Genomic DNA, 24,980 nt, shown 5'->3' with positions numbered 1-24,980 from the left:
ACGGAGCTGTGAGGGGAACGGCACCTCAGTACCTCCAGGCTCTGATCAGGCCCTACACCCAAACAAGGGCACTGCGTTCATCCACCTCTGGCCTGCTCGCCTCCCTACCACTGAGGAAGTACAGTTCCCGCTCAGCCCAGTCAAAACTGTTCGCTGCTCTGGCCCCCCAATGGTGGAACAAACTCCCTCACGACGCCAGGACAGCGGAGTCAATCACCACCTTCCGGAGACACCTGAAACCCCACCTCTTTAAGGAATACCTAGGATAGGATAAGTATTCCCTCTCACCCCCCCTTTAAGATTTAGATGCACTATTGTAAAGTGACTGTTCCACTGGATGTCATAAGGTGAATGCACCAATTTGTAAGTCGCTCTGGATAAGAGCGTCTGCTAAATGACTTAAATGTAAAAATGTAAATGTAATGTAAATGAAACGTGCCGTATCAAAGCCAGTGGAGATCAGCTATGTAATGTGTGAAAGAGGAAATCATGTGTACACTTAGACTGCGTATGCCACCTAGTCCCAATCCAAGGTACAGTAGTTCCATTTATTTTACTCCTAGGTTACCAGGTAGCATTCAAGTGTTCTGATGGATTACACTTGAATTTCATTGAGAGTTATTCTCCAAAACTAAGGAGCCTAATCAATGAGTATTTGGAGACAGTGGTGCTCGGTGCCATTGAGGGAGGATTAGTCTTTTGAGGGAGCATGGCCTTATTTCTATTACAGAATATTCCATTCACCCAGCTCAATGGAACATCGATAGGTTTAGGCATTTACATCATACTCAAATCATGAGATTGCTACAACCTAGCCTATGAATGAAAGCATTTTAAGTAATCAAGGTAACAGACAGTGACACATTCAATACCGCCTTGCACACTCTTGCCTGCATCTTGCTGATCTAGGTGTAATCATTAGTCCAACAGTTGCAAATGATAGTTTCTATTGGACAAATTCAGATATGTCTATGCTGGTTTCGTCCTTTCACCTATTCCCTTCCCTTGTGGATTTATTTCAGTGCAAAACACATCAGCTTTCAGAGCCAAACATTCATATCATGACCGCTAACCACTACACACAGCCTAAATCGTTGTCACTTCATAGTCAACATACTAGAACTAACACGTTAGTATCCAACTACAATCATGCAGTACAGTGTACAGTCATAAAGCAGTTTAGCAGCTACACCAGTGGGCTCCAGTGGCAATAAATTAATAAAAACCAAAACTGTACCTTGACTTGGAAGAGTTCCAGTGTTGGATAACTATAGCCAGCTAGCTAGCATAGCATCCCTCTCTGTTTGAGCCGGGTGTTTGAATAGGGTAAATATTTGTTTTTCAAAACTGTTCAACTATTGTCTTTCTCTCATTTTGAGTAAACTACTCACCACATTATATGCACTGCAGTTCTAGCTAGCTAGATTATGCTTTCAGTCTTGATTAATTCTCTGATTCTTTGATTGGGTGAACAACATGTCAATTCATGCTGCAAGCGCTCTGATAGGTTGGAGGACGTCCTCAGGAAGTTGTCATAATTACTGTGTAAGTCTATGGAAGGGGGTGAAAATCATGAGCCTCCTAGGTTTTGTATTGAAGTCAGTGTATCCATGGGGCGGCGCACAATGGCCCGTACGGGTTAGAGTTTGCAATTGAAACAGTGTTTTAATAAATGACTTGGTGCCGTGAATATATTTAGTATTGTTTAATCTAAAAAGGATAACTTTTTTAACGTTTCACTTTTTATTAAATTAACTGAGGTGGATGGTCCTCCCCTTCCTCCTCTCAGGAGCCTCCACTGTTTGGAGATACAGGGGAGGCTCTTATGAATATAAATGTGACAGTAACTACCGTCCAAGTTTGTGTGGTCTACATTTGACTCAAGCATGTAGGCAGAGAGTATAGGCCAGGTCTTCTCTGTATCAATGTAATATGAACAGCATGGGAATATTGAAAAATAAAATTCAAGTCATGCTCCTTGATTACCTGTCCTTATCTTTGGTAGCCTAGTCTGTCACTGTAAAACGCCTGCCAGGACCCACATATGGAACATACATTTGAGAATTAGGCTATTCCGACATGATTGACAGCTTAACATTATTTTTCAAGCAAGAAGTAGGGTACTCGATTCTAACTGGGTAAAAGTAGGAGTCTAATAGAGAAAGAGAGAGGGATAGCGAGCTTGTTGTTCACCCGCCTCCATCCATAATGTGACTTCATGAACACAGTACATCATCATTCACCGTGCCCGCTTCTTCTCTCGTCTCCCACGCTCACTTCGCATTCTCCCGCTCTATGCTCGCGCAGATGTGGACCTGAAGACTACTCAACCTCTCGTTAGAAAATTGCCGTTTGTATGTAATTGCTCGACATGTTTTTCACATTAAATTAGACTGAACCTGAAGACTGCTTGTCACAAGTAGACCAATGCTGTTTTTGGGAATAAAATAAACTACAATTTTTCTTTTTGCGTGCGTAGGTTGGTTGTCTTGACTAGAGCAACAGTATGGATCTCTCATTTATAGCTGCACAGGTAAGAATACGCGCTGTGTTTGTGTTAGTAAGTGGTTTATTTAGCAAACAAGTGGTTACAAAGCGAACCCTGACTTAACTTTATTTTCTAAAATGTGAGGGCGTGGCATTGTTGTTTTTAGTGGTGGACACTGTAGACGTTGACGTGATTTTCTGCAAATTATAGGCTATTCTATTTATCTGTAGAGCTGTTAGGGTAAGATGGATAGATATGTCACTCTTTTTGAGCAAGCTATACAGTATCTCTAAAATACTAAGGTTTTTGGACATTACGCTAGTTCTTCTGACAGATACTCCCCTATTAGAATACATGTTGAAAATCCTTGTTTATGTCGGTTTCAATTTACCGCATGTTAAATTGACCAGTACAAGGGTAGGCTGCCTACCTGTATTTGCATGTTGTCAACTACAGGTAAATGACAAAATGATGGAAAAACTTTAGTCAATGAAGGATACAAAGTATATTGAATGCAAATGCTTCAACACAGGTGTTGTTCCAGAGTTAATTAAGCAACTAACATTCCATTATGCTTATCATCATGTATAAAAATGCAGGGCATGCCATTATTTTGGCTAACATCCCAGCTAGCACATAACGTTCTGAGAACCATATGTTTTTTAGAGCTTGGTCAGAGCTGATTGTCCTATGGTAATTTTGCATACAACCTTCCCAAAACTTTTTGGGAATGGTGTAGGATAGTTTCTTGGCTTTGGAACATTCTCAGCACATTTAAGGAACTTGACAAAACATTATTTTCTTGGCATTTCATTACATTAACAGAACGTTTTCAAAAATGTCAAACATGGTTACATTTCAATTTTGGTAGTGTTCTAGAAATCTTTCTTCTACTGGTTTGACATTGGGAATAGTTCAAAGAATGTTAAGAAACAATGTTCTTCTCTGGTAATGTCAGTACTTCAGCATAACATTTCCTTCGTGGTTCTATTTAAAGTCATGTTCTCAAATTGTTCAGAGAATGTTAAGAAAACTCCATTAAAAACCACAAACACTTTAGTAACGTTCAGAGAACGTTCTAAGAATGTAATTTGAAAATATACGTTCAGCGTCAACAAAACTTTATCCTCTATCTTGTGAAGTGTGTTGGCTGTGCCCACTAACAGCTTTGTATGTGTAAAAAAAATATGGCATGCTAGCTCCATCCTGTTGGTGCAGTGGACTAATTCCTTGGATTAAGAAAATACGATTATAGGTTTGAATATCACTGATGCCATATATATATATATATATATATATATATATATTTGCATGATTAATGCCTAAGGAAATTAATTTCCAGGTGACCTATCTGTGCTTGGAGTTTTATAAAAAGTCAACCCAAAATAAGTTTGCAGTGCTATTGAAACATTCAGTGAACATTTTAAGGAAGTTTTTTTAAACTCAAAATAACCTATGCTTCATCCTCAGTGTTAATAACACCTCCAAGAAAAACTTTAAAGGAAACAGAGTAAAATGTTCTCAGAACCTCGATGAAAAGTAAGGATTAAAATTTCCCAGAACAGGCAAAATGTTCACTTCTGTTCTCAGAACGTTTAAAAAAAACATTCAGTTTTACCAGTCAGGAAATGTATGGCTTTCTTCCCACAACCAAAGTGAAACCAAAAACACATTTTTCCACAACTTCCAAGGAACCAAATGTGGGATGGCTTTGCCCCCATAGGATGACAATGCCCGCATCCACAGGGCATGAGTGGTCACTGAATGGTTTGATGATCATGAAAACGATGTAAACCATATGCCATAGCCTTCTCAGTCACTTGATCTCAACCTAACACCATTCTCATTTATGGGAGATTATTGAGCGGTGCCTGAGACCGCATTTTTCACCACCATCAACAAAACACAAAATGATGGAATTTCTCATGGAAGAATGGTGTCGGATCCCTCCAATAGAGTTCCAGACACTTGTTTAATCTATGGTGTATTCAGTCTGTTCTGGCTCGTGTTGGCCTAACACCCTATTTAAGAAACTTTTTACGTCAGTGTTTCCTTTATTTTGGCAGTTACCTGTATATTGCTACTGACATGTGGGGAGGGTTGGGTGTATTATCTGAAAAATGTAGTCCATTACTGCTTTAGTTACATGAAAAATGAAGTAGTAATTTCAATTACTTTTGGATTACTTTCACTTCTAACACCTTGGCATATTTCATTTAGTAACATGACTATTTCGTGACTATAAAGCATACAGATCCTGTAATTTACATGTTCTATATTCTATGTGAGACAGTACACACAGGCTCCATACTAACTTTTTCATAATGTTTTCAGCTGGTGGCACAAGCCTATGATTTGGTTGCACCAAAATGTTGTTGCGGGGTCAGGCAATAGAAATGTTTTTGTAGCCTAATGATCTTATATGAACTCATTCAAAGTGCTTCATTCGAAGTGTACTAAACTACTAAAATGGTGTGGGACAGGCTCAGATTGGTCTCCACAACACTTGCTAATTTTCAGATTTAATCAGGGCGGTTTTCATTCATCTGCTTAGGTGGAGCGACATTTGTCTTAGATATAAAAACAACTCCTCCAAGTGGGATAGAATTTAGGTACAATAGTGGTAAAGAAAATCCAAGGACACCGGTGAGCTGAACAAAATTCCTCTGATATGCCCAAACATCTGTTAAGTAATATAAGGTATAATTGTATAATTGTCATTATGACGCATTAGTCAATTAGACATAGCTAGGTGTATTTAATTTTAATTCCCCAATTAAATAAGAGATTTGAATGTATAAAGGATTGAAAACATTTAAAAAGTAAGATCCTTTCCCTAATGGTGGCGCTCTAACCATGCACAAATTTCCATAAGAACACAGCCATTTTTAAGTGCAGAGTTTGTGCATTGTTTTGTCTACTAGATAGCAGTAGGAGATCACATGATGTCTCGTAGCCACTTGAAACCAGTTGCCTCTCGTTTGGGTATTGAGTCACTGTGCCAAAATGGCTGAACGGATTTTCAAGCCTGACATCTTTAAATGACTTTAGCAATCAGGGAGATTCTTATGACATTGCCAGCAGTAAGATTTTATTTTGATTTCCAAAACAACCACTCAGAGTTTAACCGGTTATGGGCCATTCCGTTGATGGATCGGATTGACTTAATTACACTGGTATTGACACTGTTCAATGGAACAGCACAGGCATTTTACTACTGTATGCATAACATGTAAGTTAGTTAAAGCTGCATACAGTAGTACTCTAACTCTGAAAGATTATTCTAATTTTCACAATTCATGAGAATGATGGTGTTTACGACAACAACAGCAAAATGCAGTTGTGAATTTATGGTGACAGTGGAATATAAAAAATATTTTTGCAGAGACAATATTCAGAATGGGATTCTGATTAAATATGAGTTAGTTTGGAGTATTTTGGAGCGTTTTCTAACACGCTTTAGACCATGGGGGCTGCTGAGGGGAGGACAGCTCATAATAATGGCTGGAACGGAGCTAATGGAATGGCATCAAACTACATGTTTGATGTATTTGACACTTTTCCACTGATTCCGCCTCAGCCATTATTTTTTAAATTATATGTATATATATATATTGTAACGGATGTCATCTGGAGATAGAGAGGAGGACCAAGGTGCAGCATGATAAGTGTTAATGTCTTTTTAATAAACAAACTGAACACTGGAACAATAAACGATGTGAACAAAACGAAACAGTACCGTGTGGCCCAAACACTCACATGGAAACAAACACCCACAAACCAAAAGTGAAACCCAGGCAACCTAATACTTATTTTCCACCATAATTTGCAAATAAATTCATTAAAAATCCTACAATGTGATTTTATGGATTTTTTTCTCATTTTGTCTGTCATAGTTGAAGTGTACCTATGATGAAAATTACAGGCCTCTCTCATCTTTTTAAGTGGGGGAACTGGCACAATTGGTGGCTGACTAAATACTTTTTTTTGCCCCACTGTACCTTTTAAGAGGAGGGATGACCTTAATGTAGGTCAAATAGAGGCACTATGGGCTCAAGTACATCTGCCTCACCAGGCACCCGTATTGGTAGGATGTGTGTATAGACCTCCTAGCTCTACGGTGTCCTATCTGGATGACTTATGTACTGGGTTTGACCAGGCGACAAATAGCAACAGAGATGTATTTATCTTGGGTGATTTTAATATAAATTGGAAGGATCTCAATAATTTGAATAGAACAAAATTGATGAGAAATGCTAAGAACTGTGGTTTGAAACAAATGGTTAAGATCTTCAATTAATAAGTTGGGTCATCGTTCAGACACATGCATTGATCTGATTTTCTGTAATATACCATTGCAATGCTTAAAAGCCAGATCAATGCCAGTGGGCTGGACAGACCATAATATTGTGACCATAACCATGAACACCAATTTTTCCAAATAAACAGCCCTAGGATTGTGGTCAAAATACATTTAAAAACATTTAATCATGAGTTATTTCTAAATTATTTGGCTGCTGTACCCTGGGAGCTGATTTATCTAGAGGATGATTTAAATCACGCTACAGAATGTATTATTGATTTGCTCATGGAGGTAATGGACCATCATGCCCCTATAAGAAAGAGTACAGTTGGTGCCCGTCCATCTCCATGGATTGATGATGAACTGGGTGAGGCTTTTTCTCAAAGAAATATGGCAAAAGTCTTAGCAGCCAAGTCAAAATTAGAAATTGATGAACATAATTATAGAACATTAAGTAATTATGCAGTTAAATTGAACCAAAAGAAAAAAAGTTATTTTACAACAATGCTTTTATTGATTGTAAAAATGATTCTAAAAAGGTATGGAACACAGTTAAGGGCTTACTTGGTACATCTATCTCATCTTGCCCATCTAGTGTGGAGTTTGACGGGAGAATAATAACAAAACCAGTTGATGTTGCCAATCATTTTGCATTTTTTTTTTTACACAGAAAATTAAATTACTGAGCAACAATGTAGACATACAGTCTTCCAAACAAGCTATTGTCCAATGGATTGATGATCATATTATGAGCAATAAGATCTGCTCTTTTAGTCTACAAACGGTGTCAGTAGGTGTTAAACCTATTGAAGTCATTACCTGATGGTAAATCTACAGGTTATGGTGTTATGGACAATTTTTTGCTTCGCTGTGCTGCTCCCCAGATTGCAGTTCCACTGAGATACATATTTAATTGGTCACTGGAAAATGGGATGTTTGCAAATGTATGGAAGCATGCGAAACTGTGTCCTATTCCGAAAGACTGCAAAGAACCCATTTCTCCTGCCAATAGTCGACCAATTAGTCTACTCCCTACACTCAGTAAGATATTGAAGATATTGGAGGGTATTGTGAGTAGACAAATGTGGGAGTACATGGAAAATAATGATCTGATTACAGCCAATCAGCATGCTTATCGCAAAAACCATTCCACTACCACTGCATTGGTTGACATGACTGACCAGTGGCTCAATGCTATGGATAATGGCAAATTTGTAGGTGTACTATTTTTAGATTTCAGTACAGCATTTGATTTAGTGGATCATGGAATAATTTTGACAAAATTAACGCATTATGGTTTTAAGGAGGTAGCATTGAATTGGGTGCAGTCATATCTAACTGACAGGAAACAGTCCACCTATATCAATGGTTAATTTTCTTCCCCTGATGTGTTAAACTGTGGAATACCACAGGGCAGCTGCCTTGGGCCACTTCTTTACTTAATATATACCAACAACCTCCCCTATGTTTTGGTTGAAACTCAAGCTATTATATTTGCAGATGATACTACAATTTATGCAGCAAGACAATCGGTAGCAGGCTTTACAAGGAGATTTGGAGAATATCAGGAAGTGGGTTTGCCAAAACAAACTTGTTTTAAATACCAAGAAAACCAAAGGTATGTTGGTCTGTTCAACTAGGAAAAGGCTAAAACAGCATGGGATACAATTAAGTATGGGAGGAGTTCAAATTGAAGAAGTGGCAGAAACCAAACTATTGGGAGTGCAGCTAGACAACTGCTTATCATGGTCGTCTCAAATAACGAATCTATGTAAAATATATATTATATCAGCATGCATAATCAGAAGGATAGCTAAATATTTACCAGGAAAAATTCTTCAGCAAATAACACAAGCATTAATTGAGAGTCAGGTGAACTACTGTTCGGTGGTCTGGGGAAATGCATCATCAAGTGAAGTTAGGAGGCTGCAGAATGCACAGAATAAAGCAGCAAGGATTGTTTTAAGGTGGAGAAATGGTTCTTCTGGTGCAGTCATGCGCAGTGTTCTTGGTTGGTCATCAATCGACAAGATAATTGCAAAAAACATGCCTTATTTTATTTTATAATATACATAATTTAAAACGGCCAAGTTCTATTCACAACGGTATTCAGTTGGTAAGAGACAGACATTCCGTAAATACTAGGAATAGATTGTCCACCATCTATGCGTTATCCAGACAGAAAAGAGAAATAGGCAAAATAACATTTCGATTTATAGCAATAAAGAAATGTAATAAATTAACTGAGCAAACTAGAAACCTTTCAATATATACATTTAAACATTATTTTAAAACAATTTAAATATAGTATATACAAATGTTGTGGGACTATAGTAGATGAAGAATCCATTTTTTTTAGATTGAGAATTTCTTGGGTCATTATGCTAGTATATTATATGTGTTTGTAATAGTGTGTTATATGTGAAAGTGTGTTTGCATTATAAATTGTATTTTAATTTTTAAGGACTCTTGGAAGATTAGTCCAAATGGGGACTAAAATAGATCCAAATCGAATCAAAATCTACCAAGAGAGTTCTCATCTCTATTATTTGTAGCCGTCTATTTACCATCACAAACTGATGGTGGCTCTGAGACCGCACTCAATGAGCTGTATAAGCAAAAAAAACATGCTCATCCAGAAGCAGTGCTCCTAGTGGCCGGGGACTTTAATGCAGGCAAACTTAAATCCGTTTCACCTCATTTCTACCAGCATGTCACATGTGCAACCAGAGGAAAAAAACTGTATACCACCTTTACTCCACACAGAGACGCATACAGAGCGTTCCCTCACCCTCCATTTGGCAAATCTGACCATAATTCTATCCTCCTGATTTCTGCTTACAAGCAAAACCCAAAGCAGGAAGCACCAGTGACTCGCTCAGTACAGAAGTGGTCAGATGACGCGGATGCTAAGCTACAGGACTGTTTTGCTAGCACAGACTGGAATATGTTCTGGGATTCATCCATTGGCATTGAGGAGTATACCACCTCAGTCCCCGGCTTCAACAATAAGTGCATCGACAACATCGTGCTCACAGTGACCATACATACTGTACATATCCCAATCCGGAGGCCTTGGACTACAGACAACATCCGCACCGAGCTAAAGGCTAGAGCTGCCGCTTTCACGGAGCAGGACACTAATCCGGACGCTAATAAGAAATCCTGCCATGCCCTCAGGCGACCCATCAAACAGGCAAAGCGTCAATACAGAACTAAGATTGAATCCTACTACACCGGCTCTGGCACTTGTCGGATGTGACACGGCTTGAAAACTATTACGGACTACAAAGGGATACCCAGCCGCGGAAAGCCAGTGACGCAAGCCTACCAGACGAGCTACATTCCTTTTATGCTTGTTTCCAGGCAAGGAACACTGTAGCGTGCATCAGAGCACAAGCTGTTCCGGATGACTGTGTCAACATTCACAAAGCAGCAGGGCCAGACGAATTACCAGGATGTGTACTCAAAGTATGCACGGACCAACTGGCAAGTGTCTTCACTGAAATGTTCAACCTCTCCCTGACCGAGTCTGTAATACCTACTTGTTTCAGAGTTCAACACTATAGTGCCCACAAAGCTCATCACTAAACTAAGGATCCTGAGATTAAACACCTCCCTCTGTAACTGGATCCTGGACTACAACCAGACGTTGCCCTCTTTGGGTACAGCGAGCACCACCCCCCTCTCTCTGTCTCTTACAACCAGGCTGCTGTGGTCAGAGAGGTCGTAAATTCCTAGGGAAGACCCTGCCTCATGGCCACACAGTATAGAGACAGAGTGAATTTTCATAGAGAACAAAGGAATTTCTTCCACCTCACAGAACTTGAGGTCCGAACAACATTTATGTTCCGGAGAAGGTATAAAAGATCGGTGAAGAATCCAGCTTTGAACTGGTCCGTTTGTTACAGTTTGGTGAAGCTCATGGGAGACGGTGCGGCCACATTACCATAATGCTGTTTATATAATAGCCTCCGATATGAGGTTTACATCTAATTGTTGTATAAGATGAATGAGTGAGGGTTATACTGTTTGTAAAATTGTGTAATGTGATTTTGGACTGTTTAATGAAGGAAATTCCAATTCCCCTTTGAGTTTAACTAAATCAGAGGACCGCCCATGAGCCCAGTTAGGGTCGGGCATCCTTCGACAGGACCTTTTCTGCAATTCCGAATAAAACCCCAACTTTGAGAAGTTCTCACTAGACCATGTTTTTCTCTATTACGAGAGTACAAAGGTTACAGACCATTGCTGAATCTTTTAACCATACCACGTGGTTAAACTTTTAGACTATCGATACTGACAGAATAAGAACAAGTCTTTGATATTAATTACTAGTCTGCAGCTAGGAATTCGGTATCATTGAACACGAAGAACGACAACCACCAAAACATCCATTCTACAACATTAATTAATGTAGCTCTGAACTATCCCCTCTAACCATCACAGACAGAGAGAGAGAGACGGACAATTCTACAAAAGAACCAAACATTTCAACAGCGATCAAGAAGAGACACTGAGCGTAAATATATACATATATATTGATTGCAATTGTTCCCGAATGAGTGAGCGTTCATTTGCAAGGGATTAGTATTTCAATTGTTATAATTATCAACTCTGTAGTGACTTCTCAGTCGACCCCCAATTCCCTTTTGTTGAACAAGCCACCATGCCAGTTTAGCCCACTAGGTCACATTCCCTATCATTTCTTGTAACCATATTTACTTTGTTTGTTTGTGTGCACTTCTGTGATTGAATTACTTAGTTAGTAAATAAATTATTTAAGACAATTGATGTATGGATGACTCATACTGAAGACTGGGTTCGTGCAGATAACCAACAATTTACGACGTTTGGAATGACATGAGGTAAAGTAAATCATTCATTAATTCGAAGACTAATTGATCAGATATAAAATATCTGAAAAGTTATATTAGGAAATTCTAACTTTGTAATCTGAATATTTTCCTTGGTGCCCTGACTTCCTAGTTAATTAGTTACATGTTTAATCAATTTAATCACGTAATACTAATTACAGAGAATCTTTGATAAAAACCAAAAGTCTTCATTTAATGATAGTAAAGACACAACAATATCCACATAATTGTCCTTCCTCATGATGTCATCTATTTTGTGAAGTGCACCAGTCCCTCATGCAGCAAAGCACCCCCACAACATGATGCTGCCACCCCCATGCTTCACGGTTGGGATGGTGTTCTTCAGCTTGCAAGCCTCCCCCTTGTTCCTCCAAACATAACAATGGTCAATATGGCCAAACAGTTCTATTTTTGTTTTATCAGACCAGAGGACAATTCTCAAAAAAGTATGATCTTTGTCCCCATGTGCAGTTGCAAACCGTAGTCTGACTTTTTTATGGTGGTTTTGGAGCAGTGGCTTCTTCCTTGCTGAGCGGCCTTTCAGGTTATATCAAAATAGGACTTGTTTTACTGTGGATATATATACTTTTGTACCTGTTTCCTCCAGCATCTTCACAAGGTCCTTTGTGGTTGTTCTGGGATTGATTTGCACCTTTCGCACCAAAGTACATCTCTAGGAGACAGAACACATCTCCTTCCTGAGCGGTACGATGGCTGCGTGGTCAAATGGTGTTTATAGTTGCGTACTATTGTTTGTACAGATGAATGTGGTATCTTCAGGCATTTGGAAACTGCTCCCAAGGATGAACCAGACAACATTTTCTCAAGTCTTGGCTGATTTCTTTTGATTTTCCCATGATGTCAAGCAAAGAGGCATTGAGTTTGATGGTAGGCCTTGAAATACATCCACAGGCACACCTCCAATTGACTCAAATGATGTCAATTAACCTATCAAAAGCTTCTAAAGCCATGACATCATTTTCTGGAATTTTCCAAGCTGTTGAAAGGCATATGTATGTAAACTTCTGACCCACTGGAATTGTGATACAGTGAATTCTAAGTTAAATAATCCGTCTGGTAACAATTGTTGGAAAAATTACTTGTGTCATGCACAAAGTCGATGTCCTAACCGACTTGCCAAAACTATAGTTTGTTAACAAGAAATTTGTGGAGTGGTTGAAAAACTAGTTTTAATGACTCCAACCTAAGTGTATGTAAACTTCCGACTTCAACTGTATTTATATCATTCAATCTCACTGCTGATACTTTAAAGTTTGAGGTACTGATACTTTAAAGTTTGTTCAAAATTGTTGAACTATATGATTTTTCTCTCTGAGTCAACTACTAACCACATGTTATGCACTGCAGTGCTAGCTAGCTGTAACTTATGCTTTCAGTACTAAATTAATACTCTGATCCTTCGATTGGGTGGACAAGATATTAGTTCATATTGCAAGAGCTCTGATAAGTCTTCTGGAAGTCGTCAAAATTACTGTGTAAGTCTATGGTAAGGGTGAGAACCATGAGTCTTCTTGGTCAATGTACCCAGAGGAGGTCGAAAAATATCTGTCCTCCGGGCTACACCATTGTGCTACCCAAGAAAGTACTATGTGAAAATATTTGGCATAGTTTTATCCAAACTTCTTTTCATGTTTCACTATTTAAATTTGTATTCAATTCACTGAGTAAGATGGTACTCCCCTTCCTCCTCTGAGGAGCCTTCACTGTGCCAGAGAGAGCTCCAGCCAAGGATGAAAACAACATTTTCACAAGACCTAGTCCCCCAAACGCTTAAAGGCACGATGAAAAACATATAAGGTAATGCATTGTTAGCAGAACTACTCTTATAAATAGCTGGAGGGCAGAACAGTGAAACAGATGGAAGCAATACAATATATGAGAAAGATGTGAATGTTAATGAAATCCAACCTAGATAGATAAGATGAGTGAGTTGTGCCAGCTGAGGCTCATAGGCCCAGACCTGCTCAGCTAGGGAGAGAAGAAAGTGAAAGTAGAGTGTTGGTACTAAATTGGGTATTTAGTGGAGGCATATGTCTACAAAGATACGCTTTGGATAATAACTGTGTCCCTAATAAATCCATATAAATATTTAGGTGGAAATAAAATAGCCTTCTGTCATTTATTGTGATATTTCAGCTGAAGTGAAGAACATCAGCTCACACTGTATACACAGTATGTGGCATTCAAAATGATTTCGATAATAAAGTGTTCTAATTGACAGTATTTACATAGTTTCTGCATCATAGAATGAGTTGTGTTGAAGGCACAACATGTTTTGTGTCAGTTAGCATTACAATAAAAATGACTAAACAAAGGTGGGTCTTATTTATTTGATCAACACAGCGGTGCTATGTGAGAAGTAGATTTATAGACTACGCTTGCAGAAAAAAAGGGTTCATAAATGGTTCGTTTAGGGCTGTCTCTTTGGTTCTTCGGTTCTACCTAGGGATCTCCTTCAGGGAAATCCAAAAAAGCCTTTATAGTTCTAGGAGTGTAGGACGGACAACATGTTCCATCAGTTTGCCTCAGCCACAGGAAGTGACTTATTTACTCAATGACAGATTGAGTAAAAGAAGGAGATAAGCCACACCACAAGTCTAGACTGTGGCCTAGCTATATTCAAACTGAGTGGAAATAAAACAGGCTTTCAGATACCAAATACTGAGTCCAAATCGCTTTTTAAAAACATGACTTAAAAAAAACATCCTATGCAACATTAACCTATTAAAAATAGTTCTGTAGCAATGAGGTTTGTGCAGTAGGCTATAGGCGCAATACATTATCGCTGCATATTGGCTATGCTTGAATTGCCCTGAAATTTAGAAATTATATATATTTTTAAATTGTATATGATCATGCTGGCAATAGATCATTTGTTGTGTTACTTGTGAGGCACCGCTGAGTGAGCATAATAATTTGTTATTCTTTTATTTTACTGGACTGATGGGGAGGGAGGAAGCCGAGGTGTGGCTGCCTCTCTTCCAACTGATGGAGAAACTCAAGTCACACGGCATTTTTTCTGCCTCATGCACCAATTCATTGTTGTTACTTCTATGACCAGAGAAAGTGAAATATACCTTAATATTACAAAAGACACAATCAGCAAGCTTATCAAAACACTTTTCTATACTCATTCATTACAGCTGCAGTGCTGGTTGTAGTGTGTGTGGAAGTAGGGAGCACACATGTTATGGCTTATAAAAGTGTTAAGCAAAGTGTCGACACTGCTGAATAACAACTTAAACATGAACTTACTTTTAAAAACAGCACCTATTTGCTGTATTCATTGAGTCTCTCTCTAGTCATGGTTTTAAAAGTTTTGAAATCTCACAGTATAAACTTTGTTGTGCACTTGAGGCTTCATTTTACAGCCTATGGCTTGAAGAAACTGTGCAGACACAGTGATCTGAGCTATCTGATTTGCCAGCGTTCGGCCTATAAGGTGCACTAGATTTGCTCCCTGGGCCTGCCGGATATAGTTCTACCTTCAGACACATGAAATGGTTCAAAATGGGAACACTTTGCCTTCCCGGCGCTAGAGCTGCTAAATCAAGTGCACCTACCGCCAACAGCGCTAAACCAAAAAACAATTTGGAACAGAAATGTTTGGTGATTGACTACGAATGCCTTGGAAATCGGCCAGTCGATCGCGATCGCCGATAGGTGACCACTGCTCTAGAAGAAGCCCTCTATTTCAATCATAGGCATGCACCAAAGGGTTTGCTTTCAGAACTTCAGTAAAAACAACAATACCAGAACAAAGTATTGGCTTCCAACTTCACACTGCAATCATCACCGGTACATTGGGCTGTGAGTGGACAAAGAAGAATGAGAAGCTATGCAGAACGTGTGTTTCAACGAAAAGTGGAAGAAAAACTGATCACCAAAATCTGGAAAAAATATAAATCCGCCACTTGCATGTATTGTCTATGGGAAAGCAAATTACATGGGGCTGAGATTGCAAGTCCTACAGCTTCCAGACGATGTTGCCAGTCTTGTCAATTGCCTGGGCTTTGTTTCTTGGTCAAACGAGTAAGAGAGAGCCCATTGCTTCCGGTCTCCGACAGGATGTTTTGGCAGAGAAATTTCCGACCATGATTTTAAGACGTGGAGCTATTGAATACAAATCGCCCTGTGATCAATTTGATAGATTATTAACGTTTATTAATACCTAAAGTTGGATTACAAAAGTATTTCGAAGTGTTTTGTGAAAGTTTGTCAACTTAAAAAAAAAAAAAAAATGACGTTGCGTTTTAAAACAGATAATCGCATGGTATGCTTTCGCCGTAAAGCCTTTTTGAAATCTGACAAAGCGGCTGGATTAACAAGAATTTAAGCTTTTAAACGATGTAAGACACTTGTATTTTCATGAATGTTTAATATTACAAACAGTAAACAATTTTATGTTCCCACCTCATTTGTTCAGATAGAACAGGGTTAGTTAGGAATACCAAACTAACTTTTCTCTCTACAGCTTTAGGCTAAGTGTCTCTGAATAGTTCCAAGGTCGCGTTCACAGATCTGCTTCACTCTGTAAATTTATGGTGGAGGGAGGAAAGGGGTTTGCTCACTAATTCTGAAATGCTGGTTTTATTGAATCGTCAAGGTTATTGTTGAAATTGGGGATATTTCACGACAAAGAATATAGTTAGCTCCGTTGCCAGGATTTGAGCATTATGTTTCTCTCATACAATACCCACTTCACTTTAGCTATTCAGTGTTTATTGATCAGTATCAAAGTACAGTATACCATATACAGTATTTATTGTGCACCGACGTTACAGGGAAAAGCAGGTACAGCAGAGGTCAGTGAAAGCAGAGCTGAAGGAAGCAAAAACATCCTTGAAAGAAGTGGAGAAATCCTCACAACACTAAGTCTGCTGTGGATGACCTATGTTCCATTACACAGTAAAATGTTACTCTAAAAAGTATCAATGAAGAGTTGAAGGTGCAGCAAAAAATAAATAAAAACAATAGGTGTGAAGTAGAATATTAATATGAATGCATTATTCATCCATGGGAATGAGCATCCAAATATATAGGAGGGTCGATTGATACAATGCAAGGACGATAAAGATTTTGCAGTCTGTCAGGAAATGGGTTAAACCTCAGGCTGCTCGATACTCCCACGTTTTATGACCTGCAGTGGTTGCCCATGGCTACGGCCCATTGACTCGCAAAGACCGATACAATCACCCAGGATCCATTGCGATTCAGTCAGGACCCACCTTGATGTGTTCTATGTTATGTTCTGTGTTCTCGCCTCTAAGGGCAGAAACATCAAGCACCAGTAAACATTGAGGAAGCAATGCTGTAAAGAGGTCGGCCTCTTCTCAACCCCTGCAGTGAACATCATCTATTTATGGAGACCTGTCAAATAGGGTTACCTCAATTCCACTGGAACTTTGATATGCCAGTAGAGTATTTGATTTGATTTATAAGGATCCCCATTAGTCAATGTCAAGGGTGACAGCAAGTCTTACTGTGGTCCAGCGTATAACAAAAACTACATTACAGACAAAAGACTTTGACATCCATTTAAAAACAATAACATGTAGTGTGTGTATGTGCATCTATTAGTTACACATACATGTCAATACATACACACAACAAGTAGGTCACATGGGGAGAAGAGTTGTGACGTGAGGTGTTGCTTTATTGTTCTTTTTTAAACCAGGTTTGCCGTTTACTTGCGCTATATAAAAGATGGAAGGGAGTTCCATGCACTCATGGCTCTGTATAATACTGTATGTTTCCTTGAATTTGTTCTGGACCTGGGAACTGTGAAAAGACTCCTGGTGGCATATCTGGTTGGGTAAGTGTGTGTGTCAGTGCTGTGTGTAAGTTGACTATACAAGGAGTCTTTCCTCAACTCTTAGCCAAAAGAGAGACTGGCATGTATAGTATTAATATTAGCCCACTGATTACAATGAAGAGCAAGATGTGCCGCTCTGTTCTGGACCAGCTACAGCATAACTAGGTCTTTCTTTGCAGCACTTGACCATATGACTGGAAAATAATAGATAAGATAAAACTAGAGCCTGCAGGACTTGCTTTGTGGAGTCTGGTGTCAAATAATCTGAGCATTTCTTCATTACTGACCGACTTCTCCCCAATTTTACAACCATTGAATCTATATGTTTTGACAATGACAGCTGGTTCAACTGGTTCAACAGCCACACCATTCATTACCAGATTCAGATGAGGTCTAGAACTTAGTGAATCATTTGTACCAAATACAACGCCCTTAGTTTTAGAAATGTTCAGGACCAGTTTATTGCTGCCCAACCATTCCAAAAAAGACTGCAACTCTTTGTTAAGGGTTTCAGTGACTTCATTAACTGTGATTGCTGATTTTGTATATGGTTGAATCATCAGCATACATGGACACACATGCTTTGTTTAATGCTAGTGGCAGGTCATTTGTAAAAAATAGAAAAGAATAGAGAGCTGCCCTGCGGTACACCACACTTTACATGTTTGACATTAGAGAAGCTTCCATTAAAGAAAACCCTCTGAGTTCTATTAGATAGATACAGTAGGCTCCAAAATTACTAGCAATGCACAAACAATGCTAAACAAATATAAACAATATAATTATAGAGATACAGATGCAAGTGCTTGGAGTTTGCCAAACATGATTTAAATTATGACTTGGAGAAGGTGTTCTGGTCAGATGAGACCAAAATGTTACATTTTGGTCAGATACAGCATCAGCATGTTTGGCGTCGAAACAGAGATGCATACTAGGAGAGGCACCTCATACCCATGTTGAAATATGGAGGGGGGTCAGTGATGTTTTTGGGCCTGTTTTAATTCCACAGTTCAAGGGGCACTGGTTAACCTTTTTGGGATAGGGGGCAGCATTTTCACATTTGGATGAATAGTGTGCCCAGAGTGAACTGCCTCCTACTCTGTTCCAGATGCTAATATATGCACATTATTATTAGAATTGGATAGAAAATACTGAAGTTTCTAAAATTGTTTGAATGATGTCTGTGAGTATAACAGAACTTATATGGCAGGTGAAGACCTGGGAAAAGTCCAACCAGGAAGTGGGACATCTGAGGTTTGTAGTTTTTCAAAGCTTGGCCTACCGAATACACATTGAGATATGGATGAGGTTGCACTTCCTACGGCTTCCGCTAGATGTCAACCGTCTTTAGAAACTGGTTTGAGGATTCTACTATAAAGGAGGGGCTCATGAGACCTCTTTGAGTCAGTGGTCTGGCAGAGAGCCTTTGTCTCATGACATACGCTCCCGACAGAGTTACTTCTCGTTCCAGTGCTTTTTCTAAAGACAAAGGAATTCTCTGGTTGGAACATTATTGATGTTTTATTTTATTTATTTATTTATTTGACCCCTTTTTCTCCCCAAATTCGTGGTATCCAATTGTTTCTTTAGTAGCTACTATCTACAACTCCCGTACGGGCTCGGGAGAGACGAAGGTTGAAAGTCATGTGTCCTCCGATACAAAACCCAAACTGCTTCTTAACACAGCGCGCATCCAACTGCACCTGGCAACCTTGGTTAGCGCGCACTGTGCCCGGCCCGCCACAGGAGTCGCTGGTGCGCGATGAGACAATATATCCCTACCGGCCAAACCCTCCCTAACCCGGACGACGCCAGGCCAATTGTGCGTCGCCCCACGGACCTCCCGGTTCATGGCTCGTTACAACAGATGTTAAAAACATCCTAACGATTGATTCCATACATCGTTTGACATGTTTCTGAAGGACTGTAACAGAACTTTTCAAGTTTTTGTCTGGATGAAGTATCTGCGCCTCATGAAGATGGATTACTGGGCTGAACACGCTAACAACAAGTGTCTACTTGGACATAAATTATGGAACTTTATGGAACAAATCAGTCATTTATTGTCAAACTGGGATTCCTGGGAGTGCCTTCTGATAAAGATCATCAAAGGTAAGTGAATATTTATGGTGTTGTTTCTAACTTTGTTGATTCCAAAATGGCGGATATTACTCTGGCTGTTTTGGGTTCTGAGCGCCGTTCTCAGATTATGCTTTTTCCGTAAAGTTTTTTTGAAATCTGACACAGAGGTTGCATTAAGGAGAAGTATATCTTTAATTCTGTGAATAACACTAGTATCTTTTATCAATGTTTATTATGAGTATTTCTGCAAAATCACCGGATGTTTTGTAATCAAAACATTACTGCACGTAAGGTGCCAATGTAAATTGAGAGTTTTGGATATAAATATGCACATTATCGAACAAAACATACATGTATTGTGTAACATGATGTCCTATGAGTGTCATCCGATGAAGATCATCAAAGGTTAGTGATTCATTTTATCTATATTTCTGCTTTTTGTGACTCCTATATTTGGCTGGGAAAATGGCTGTGTGTTTTTTCGACTTGGGTCTGAACTAACATAATCATATGTTGTGCTTTAGCTGTAAGAATTTGAAATCGGACACGATGGGAAGATTAACAAGATGTTTATCTTTCATTTGCTGTATTTAATATTTTTAATTTCGCGAGCTGCCTTTACGGCGGAATGTTGTCGACGGGTTCCGCGCTAGAAAGGTTAAGATTGATTTGCAAAATGAATTCCACCAAGTATCAGGCAATTTTGTCTGACAATCTGGTTGTCTCTGCCAGAAGGCTGGAACTTGGCCGTAGGTGGACCTTCCAACAAGACAATGACCCAAAATATACCTCAAAATCCACACAGAAATGGCTGTGACAACAAAATCAATGTTCTGCCATGGCAATCTCAGTCGCCGGACCTCAATCCAATCAAAAACCTGTGGGCTGAGTGGAAGAGGGCAGTTGGTAAGCGCAAACCCAAGAATGTGAAGAATCGTGAAAGGATCTGCATAGAGGAATGGTCAAAAATCCCTCCAAATGTGTTCCTTAATTAAAACTTCTTAGGGATAGGGGGCAGTATTTGGAAGTTTGGATGACTGAGGTGCCCAAAGTAAACTGCCTGTTACTCAGGCCCAGAAGCTAGGATATGCATATAATTGGATAGTATCGGATAGAAAACACGCTAATGTTTCTGAAACTGTTCAAATAATGTCTGTGAGTATAACAGAACTGATATGGCAGGTGAAAACCCAAGGACAATCCATCTGGATTCTTTTTTTTTAGGTCACCACTCATTGAAATGGCTGTCTATGAGAAAATCCAAGGAATACCTCCCAGATTGTAGTTCCTAGGGCTTCCACTAGATGTCAACAGTCTTTAGAAAGAGTTTCAGGCTTGTTTTTTGAAAAATGAGCTAGTATTTGGAGTTTTTTAGGTGGCTCCCATTTCGACTGTAGTATTGTTGCGCGCGTGGATGAGGGCTCGCACTTCATTATTTATCTCCGGTAATGAACATACTATTCTCCATCTTAATGAATCCACTTAACCTCTTACCTCCACCCGACACACAGGCGTCCCATCTAGACATCTGGAAATGCAAATGCGCTACGCTAAATGCTAATAGCACTCGTTAAAACTCAAACGTTCATTAAAACACACATGCAGGGTACTGAATTAAAGCTACACTCGCTGTGAATCCAGCCAACAAGTCAGATTTTTAAAATGCTTTTCGGCGAAAGCATGAGAAGTTATTATCTGATAGCATGCAACACCCCTAAAGACCCGCAGGGGACGTAAACAAAATAATTAGCATAGTCGGCGCTACACAAAATGCAGAAATAAAATATAAAACATTCATTACCTTTGACGATCTTCTTTGTTGGCACTCCTAGATGTCCCATAAACATCACTATTGGGTCTTTTTTTCGATTAAATCAGTCCATATATAGCCTAGATATTGATCTATGAAGACTGTGTGATCAAGGAAAAAACCAGTGTTTTATAACGCAACGTAATTTTTTTAAATTAAAAAATCGACAATAAACTTTCACAAAACACTTCGAAATACTTTTGTAATGCAACTTTAGGTATTAGTAAAAGTTAATAATCAATCAATTGATCACGGGGCGATGTATATTCTATAGCTCTACGTCTTGAAATAATGTCCGGATAAATCTCAACCAATATATCCTGTTGGAGACCGGAAGAAATGGGCTGTCTCTTGTTTGTTTGACCAAGAAACAAATCCTAGGCAAATGACAAGACTGTTGACATCGTGTGGAAGCTGTAGGTATTGCAACCTCGGCTCCAGGTAATGTGGTTTCTATTCAACAATACATTCAAGTGGCGCAATGATATATTTTACAGTTTTCAGTGATCAGATTTTCCTGCGCTTTTCGATGAAACGCACGTCTTTTATAGTCACAGCCGTGATTTAACCAGTTTTAGAAACATCTGAGTGTTTTCTATCCACACATACTAATCATATGCATATACTATATTCCTGGCATGAGTAGCAGGGCGCTGAAATGTTGCGCGATTTTTAACAGAATGTTCGAAAAAGTAGGGGGTAGGATCAACAGGTTAACCTCTCTGAACTACCCATCCCGGATAAGGGTTTGAATTCGACAACATACGGTGTTCGCCACAAATAGTCATAAAACATTCCTGAAAATACAAGTGTCTCACATGCTTCAAAAGCCTATAATCTTGCTAATCCAACTGCGTTGTCATATTTAAAAAATGATTTATTGTGAAGGAATACGCTGAGATTATCTGAGCACAGATCCCCATATCAAACTACTTATTCAACCAGCACTTGCATAACAAAATCACAGATTGCATTGAAATAAATCGTTTACATTTGAAGATCTTGCTCTGGTTGCAATCCCAAGGCTCATTGTTATACAATGAATGGTCTTTTGTTCGGGTTAAATCCATTTTTTATAGCCTAACACGAAACAGTTTGTGAACGCTTATCTCGTTGAATTTCGTGTCATTCAATTTTCGACGTAACATCCTACGTAAAATAGACAGGCTTTCCCTGACTTTATCCCATGGGTGTCAAACTCTGGCCCGTGGGCCAAATTTGGCCCGCGGGGTAATTATATTTGGCCCGAGAGACAATACCAAATTACTACTAGTGCTGGCCCGCCGGTATTATACAGCGCATTCACCACTAATACTACGAATCCCATAATGCTCTGCTGTTTTCGCGCGCCAATCAGGACAGGACCCAGAAACGCTCTCTCCTCTGTGACAGTAGTCATAGCAACATAGACGCTACAACTGTCAACGAGCTAACCCTTTCCAAAAATGGCGAAAAGAAAGGCAGAAAACAAGAGCTTTCTGGACAAGTGGGAGGCAGAATATCTGTTTACATATGTAAAAGACAAACCTGTTTGTCTTGTTTGTGGAGTCAACGTGGCTGTAAGTAAGGAGTACAACATTAGACGACACTATGAAACGAAACACCATGACAAATACAAGGACCTGGACATGACTCAAAGGAGCCAGAAAGTAGAGGAGATGAAAAGAAGTTTGGTTTCACAACAGAATATGTTTAAAAAAGCCACATCACAAAGCGAGGCTGCTGTAAAGGCTAGTTATATAGTGGCAGCAGAGATCGCAAAATCAGCCCGGCCCTTTAATGAGGGAGAGTTCATGAAAAAGTGCATGATGAAGGTTTGTGACCTCGTATGCCCAGAGAAAAAACAAGCATTTTCAAACGTGAGCCTGAGCAGGAACACAGTAGCTGATCGCACATGTGATCTTGCCACCAATCTGTATGACCAGCTGATGGAAAAGGGAAAAGATTTTGTTGCGTTCTCCCTCGCTGTGGATGAGAGCTGCGACGCTTCTGATACTGCTCAGCTGTCAGTCTTCATCCGTGGAGTGGACTCAAATCTGTGTGTTACGGAGGAGCTATTAGGATTCAAATCAATGCATGGCACAACCACAGGAAAGGAAATCTTTGAGGAGGTTTCCAAATGTGTAACTGAAATAAAGCTGCCGTGGGATAAACTCGTTGGATTAACGACAGATGATGCGTCAGCGATGTGCGGTAAAAAGAGTGGACTGGTGGGCATGGTTCGGGAGAAGATGCGGGAAGAGAACTGTGCAGGTGAGCTAACTGTTTACCACCGCATCATACATCAGGAAGCACTGTGTGCCAAAGCCCTAAAGATGGAACATGTTATGACCACAGTAACACAGGTAGTTAACTTTATAAGAGCCAAAGGTCTAAATCACCGCCAGTTTAAATCTTTTCTGGAGGAGTGTGGTTCGGAATACGCAGACGTGCCGTATCACACAGAGGTGAGATGGCTAAGCAGAGGAAAAGTACTGAACAGATGTTTCGAGCTGCGTGAGGAAATATGTCAATTCCTGGAAACCAAAGGGAAGGATACAGCAGAGCTCCGGGAGCAAAAGTTCCTGTGTGAGCTGGCCTTTCTCTGTGACATCTCGAGCCATCTCGATGCGCTGAACCTGCAGCTTCAGGGGCGGGGGCGCATCATCACAGACATGTACGCTGCCGTGAGGGCCTTCAAAACTAAACTGTGCCTGTGGGAGAATCAGATGCTGCAAGGAAACCCTTGCCATTTTCCCTGCTGCCAATCCATAAAAGCGCAGATCTCTACCGCCGTGTTCCCATGCGTTTGCCACACAGTTTGCTGAAAAACTCAGTGTTCTCGCCGCTGAGTTTAGCCGGCGATTTGCCGACTTCGATGCCCAGAAATGCAAGTTTGAACTGCTTAGTAATCCCTTCGCAGTTGATGTGGAAAAGGCACCAACCAACATCCAAATGGAGCTGATTGAACTCCAGTGCAACGACACGCTGAAGTCAAAGTATGATGCTGTGGGCGCCGCACAGTTTCCACGGTTCATCCCTGACACAATGCCTCAGCTCCGCACCCAAGCTGCTCAGATGCTCTCCATGTTCGGCAGCACTTATCTATGCGAGCAACTTTTCTCCTCGATGAAGATGACCAAAACAACTCACAGGAGACGTCTGACTGATGAACATCTTCGTTCGATACTGAGGATTTCTTCAGCTCAGAGCTTGAGCCCAGACATTGATGAACTAGCATCCACGAAGAGATGCCAGGTTTCTGGCTTGGGCACATCAGATTAGACCAGTGTGCAATAATTAACGTTTTCTTTATGCACTTTTTCTTGCTACAAGGCATGGGCTTGAATGGTTGATTGATTTATTATCATTTTATTTGTAAAATTATTAGCCAGTGGAAAAAGTTTATTTTGGTATTTAAATCAGAAGGCTGCAAATAGAAAAGAGGCATACAATTTTTATTTAAATTTTATTTATTTAATAAATGAATGCCATTGATGTGTTTTTTCATTTGAAATTCGATTTTGCATGTCTCCACTATTAAATTATATATTGTATGGTAATAAGCGATGCTTGTTCCATATTCAATGTTAAAGCAAAACTTG

General features: G+C 39.6%; 1 protein-coding gene across 2 annotated transcripts in view; it reads left to right on the top strand.

Annotated features, from left to right (window-relative positions):
* Nucleotides 1–2,254: 2,254 nt before the first annotated feature.
* Nucleotides 2,255–24,980, top strand: part of LOC124001967 (uncharacterized protein C14orf132-like) — a 47,829-nt gene continuing 25,103 nt past the window's right edge. The window contains exons 1-2 of one of the 2 annotated variants that reach the window (XM_046309157.1): nt 2,255–2,354; nt 2,480–2,533. In XM_046309157.1, coding sequence (XP_046165113.1) covers nt 2,507–2,533 — 27 coding nt within the window. In that variant the 5' untranslated portion in view covers nt 2,255–2,354; nt 2,480–2,506. Of the gene's footprint in view, nt 2,534–24,980 lie in introns of both variants that reach the window. The other variant, XM_046309156.1, reaches the window with a different exon arrangement.

This window comes from Oncorhynchus gorbuscha, linkage group LG17 (assembly GCF_021184085.1).
Source record: "Oncorhynchus gorbuscha isolate QuinsamMale2020 ecotype Even-year linkage group LG17, OgorEven_v1.0, whole genome shotgun sequence".
Taxonomy (NCBI): domain Eukaryota; kingdom Metazoa; phylum Chordata; class Actinopteri; order Salmoniformes; family Salmonidae; genus Oncorhynchus; species Oncorhynchus gorbuscha.
Note: the sequence above shows the minus strand (reverse complement) of the source record. Positions and strands in the feature narration are given on the sequence as shown.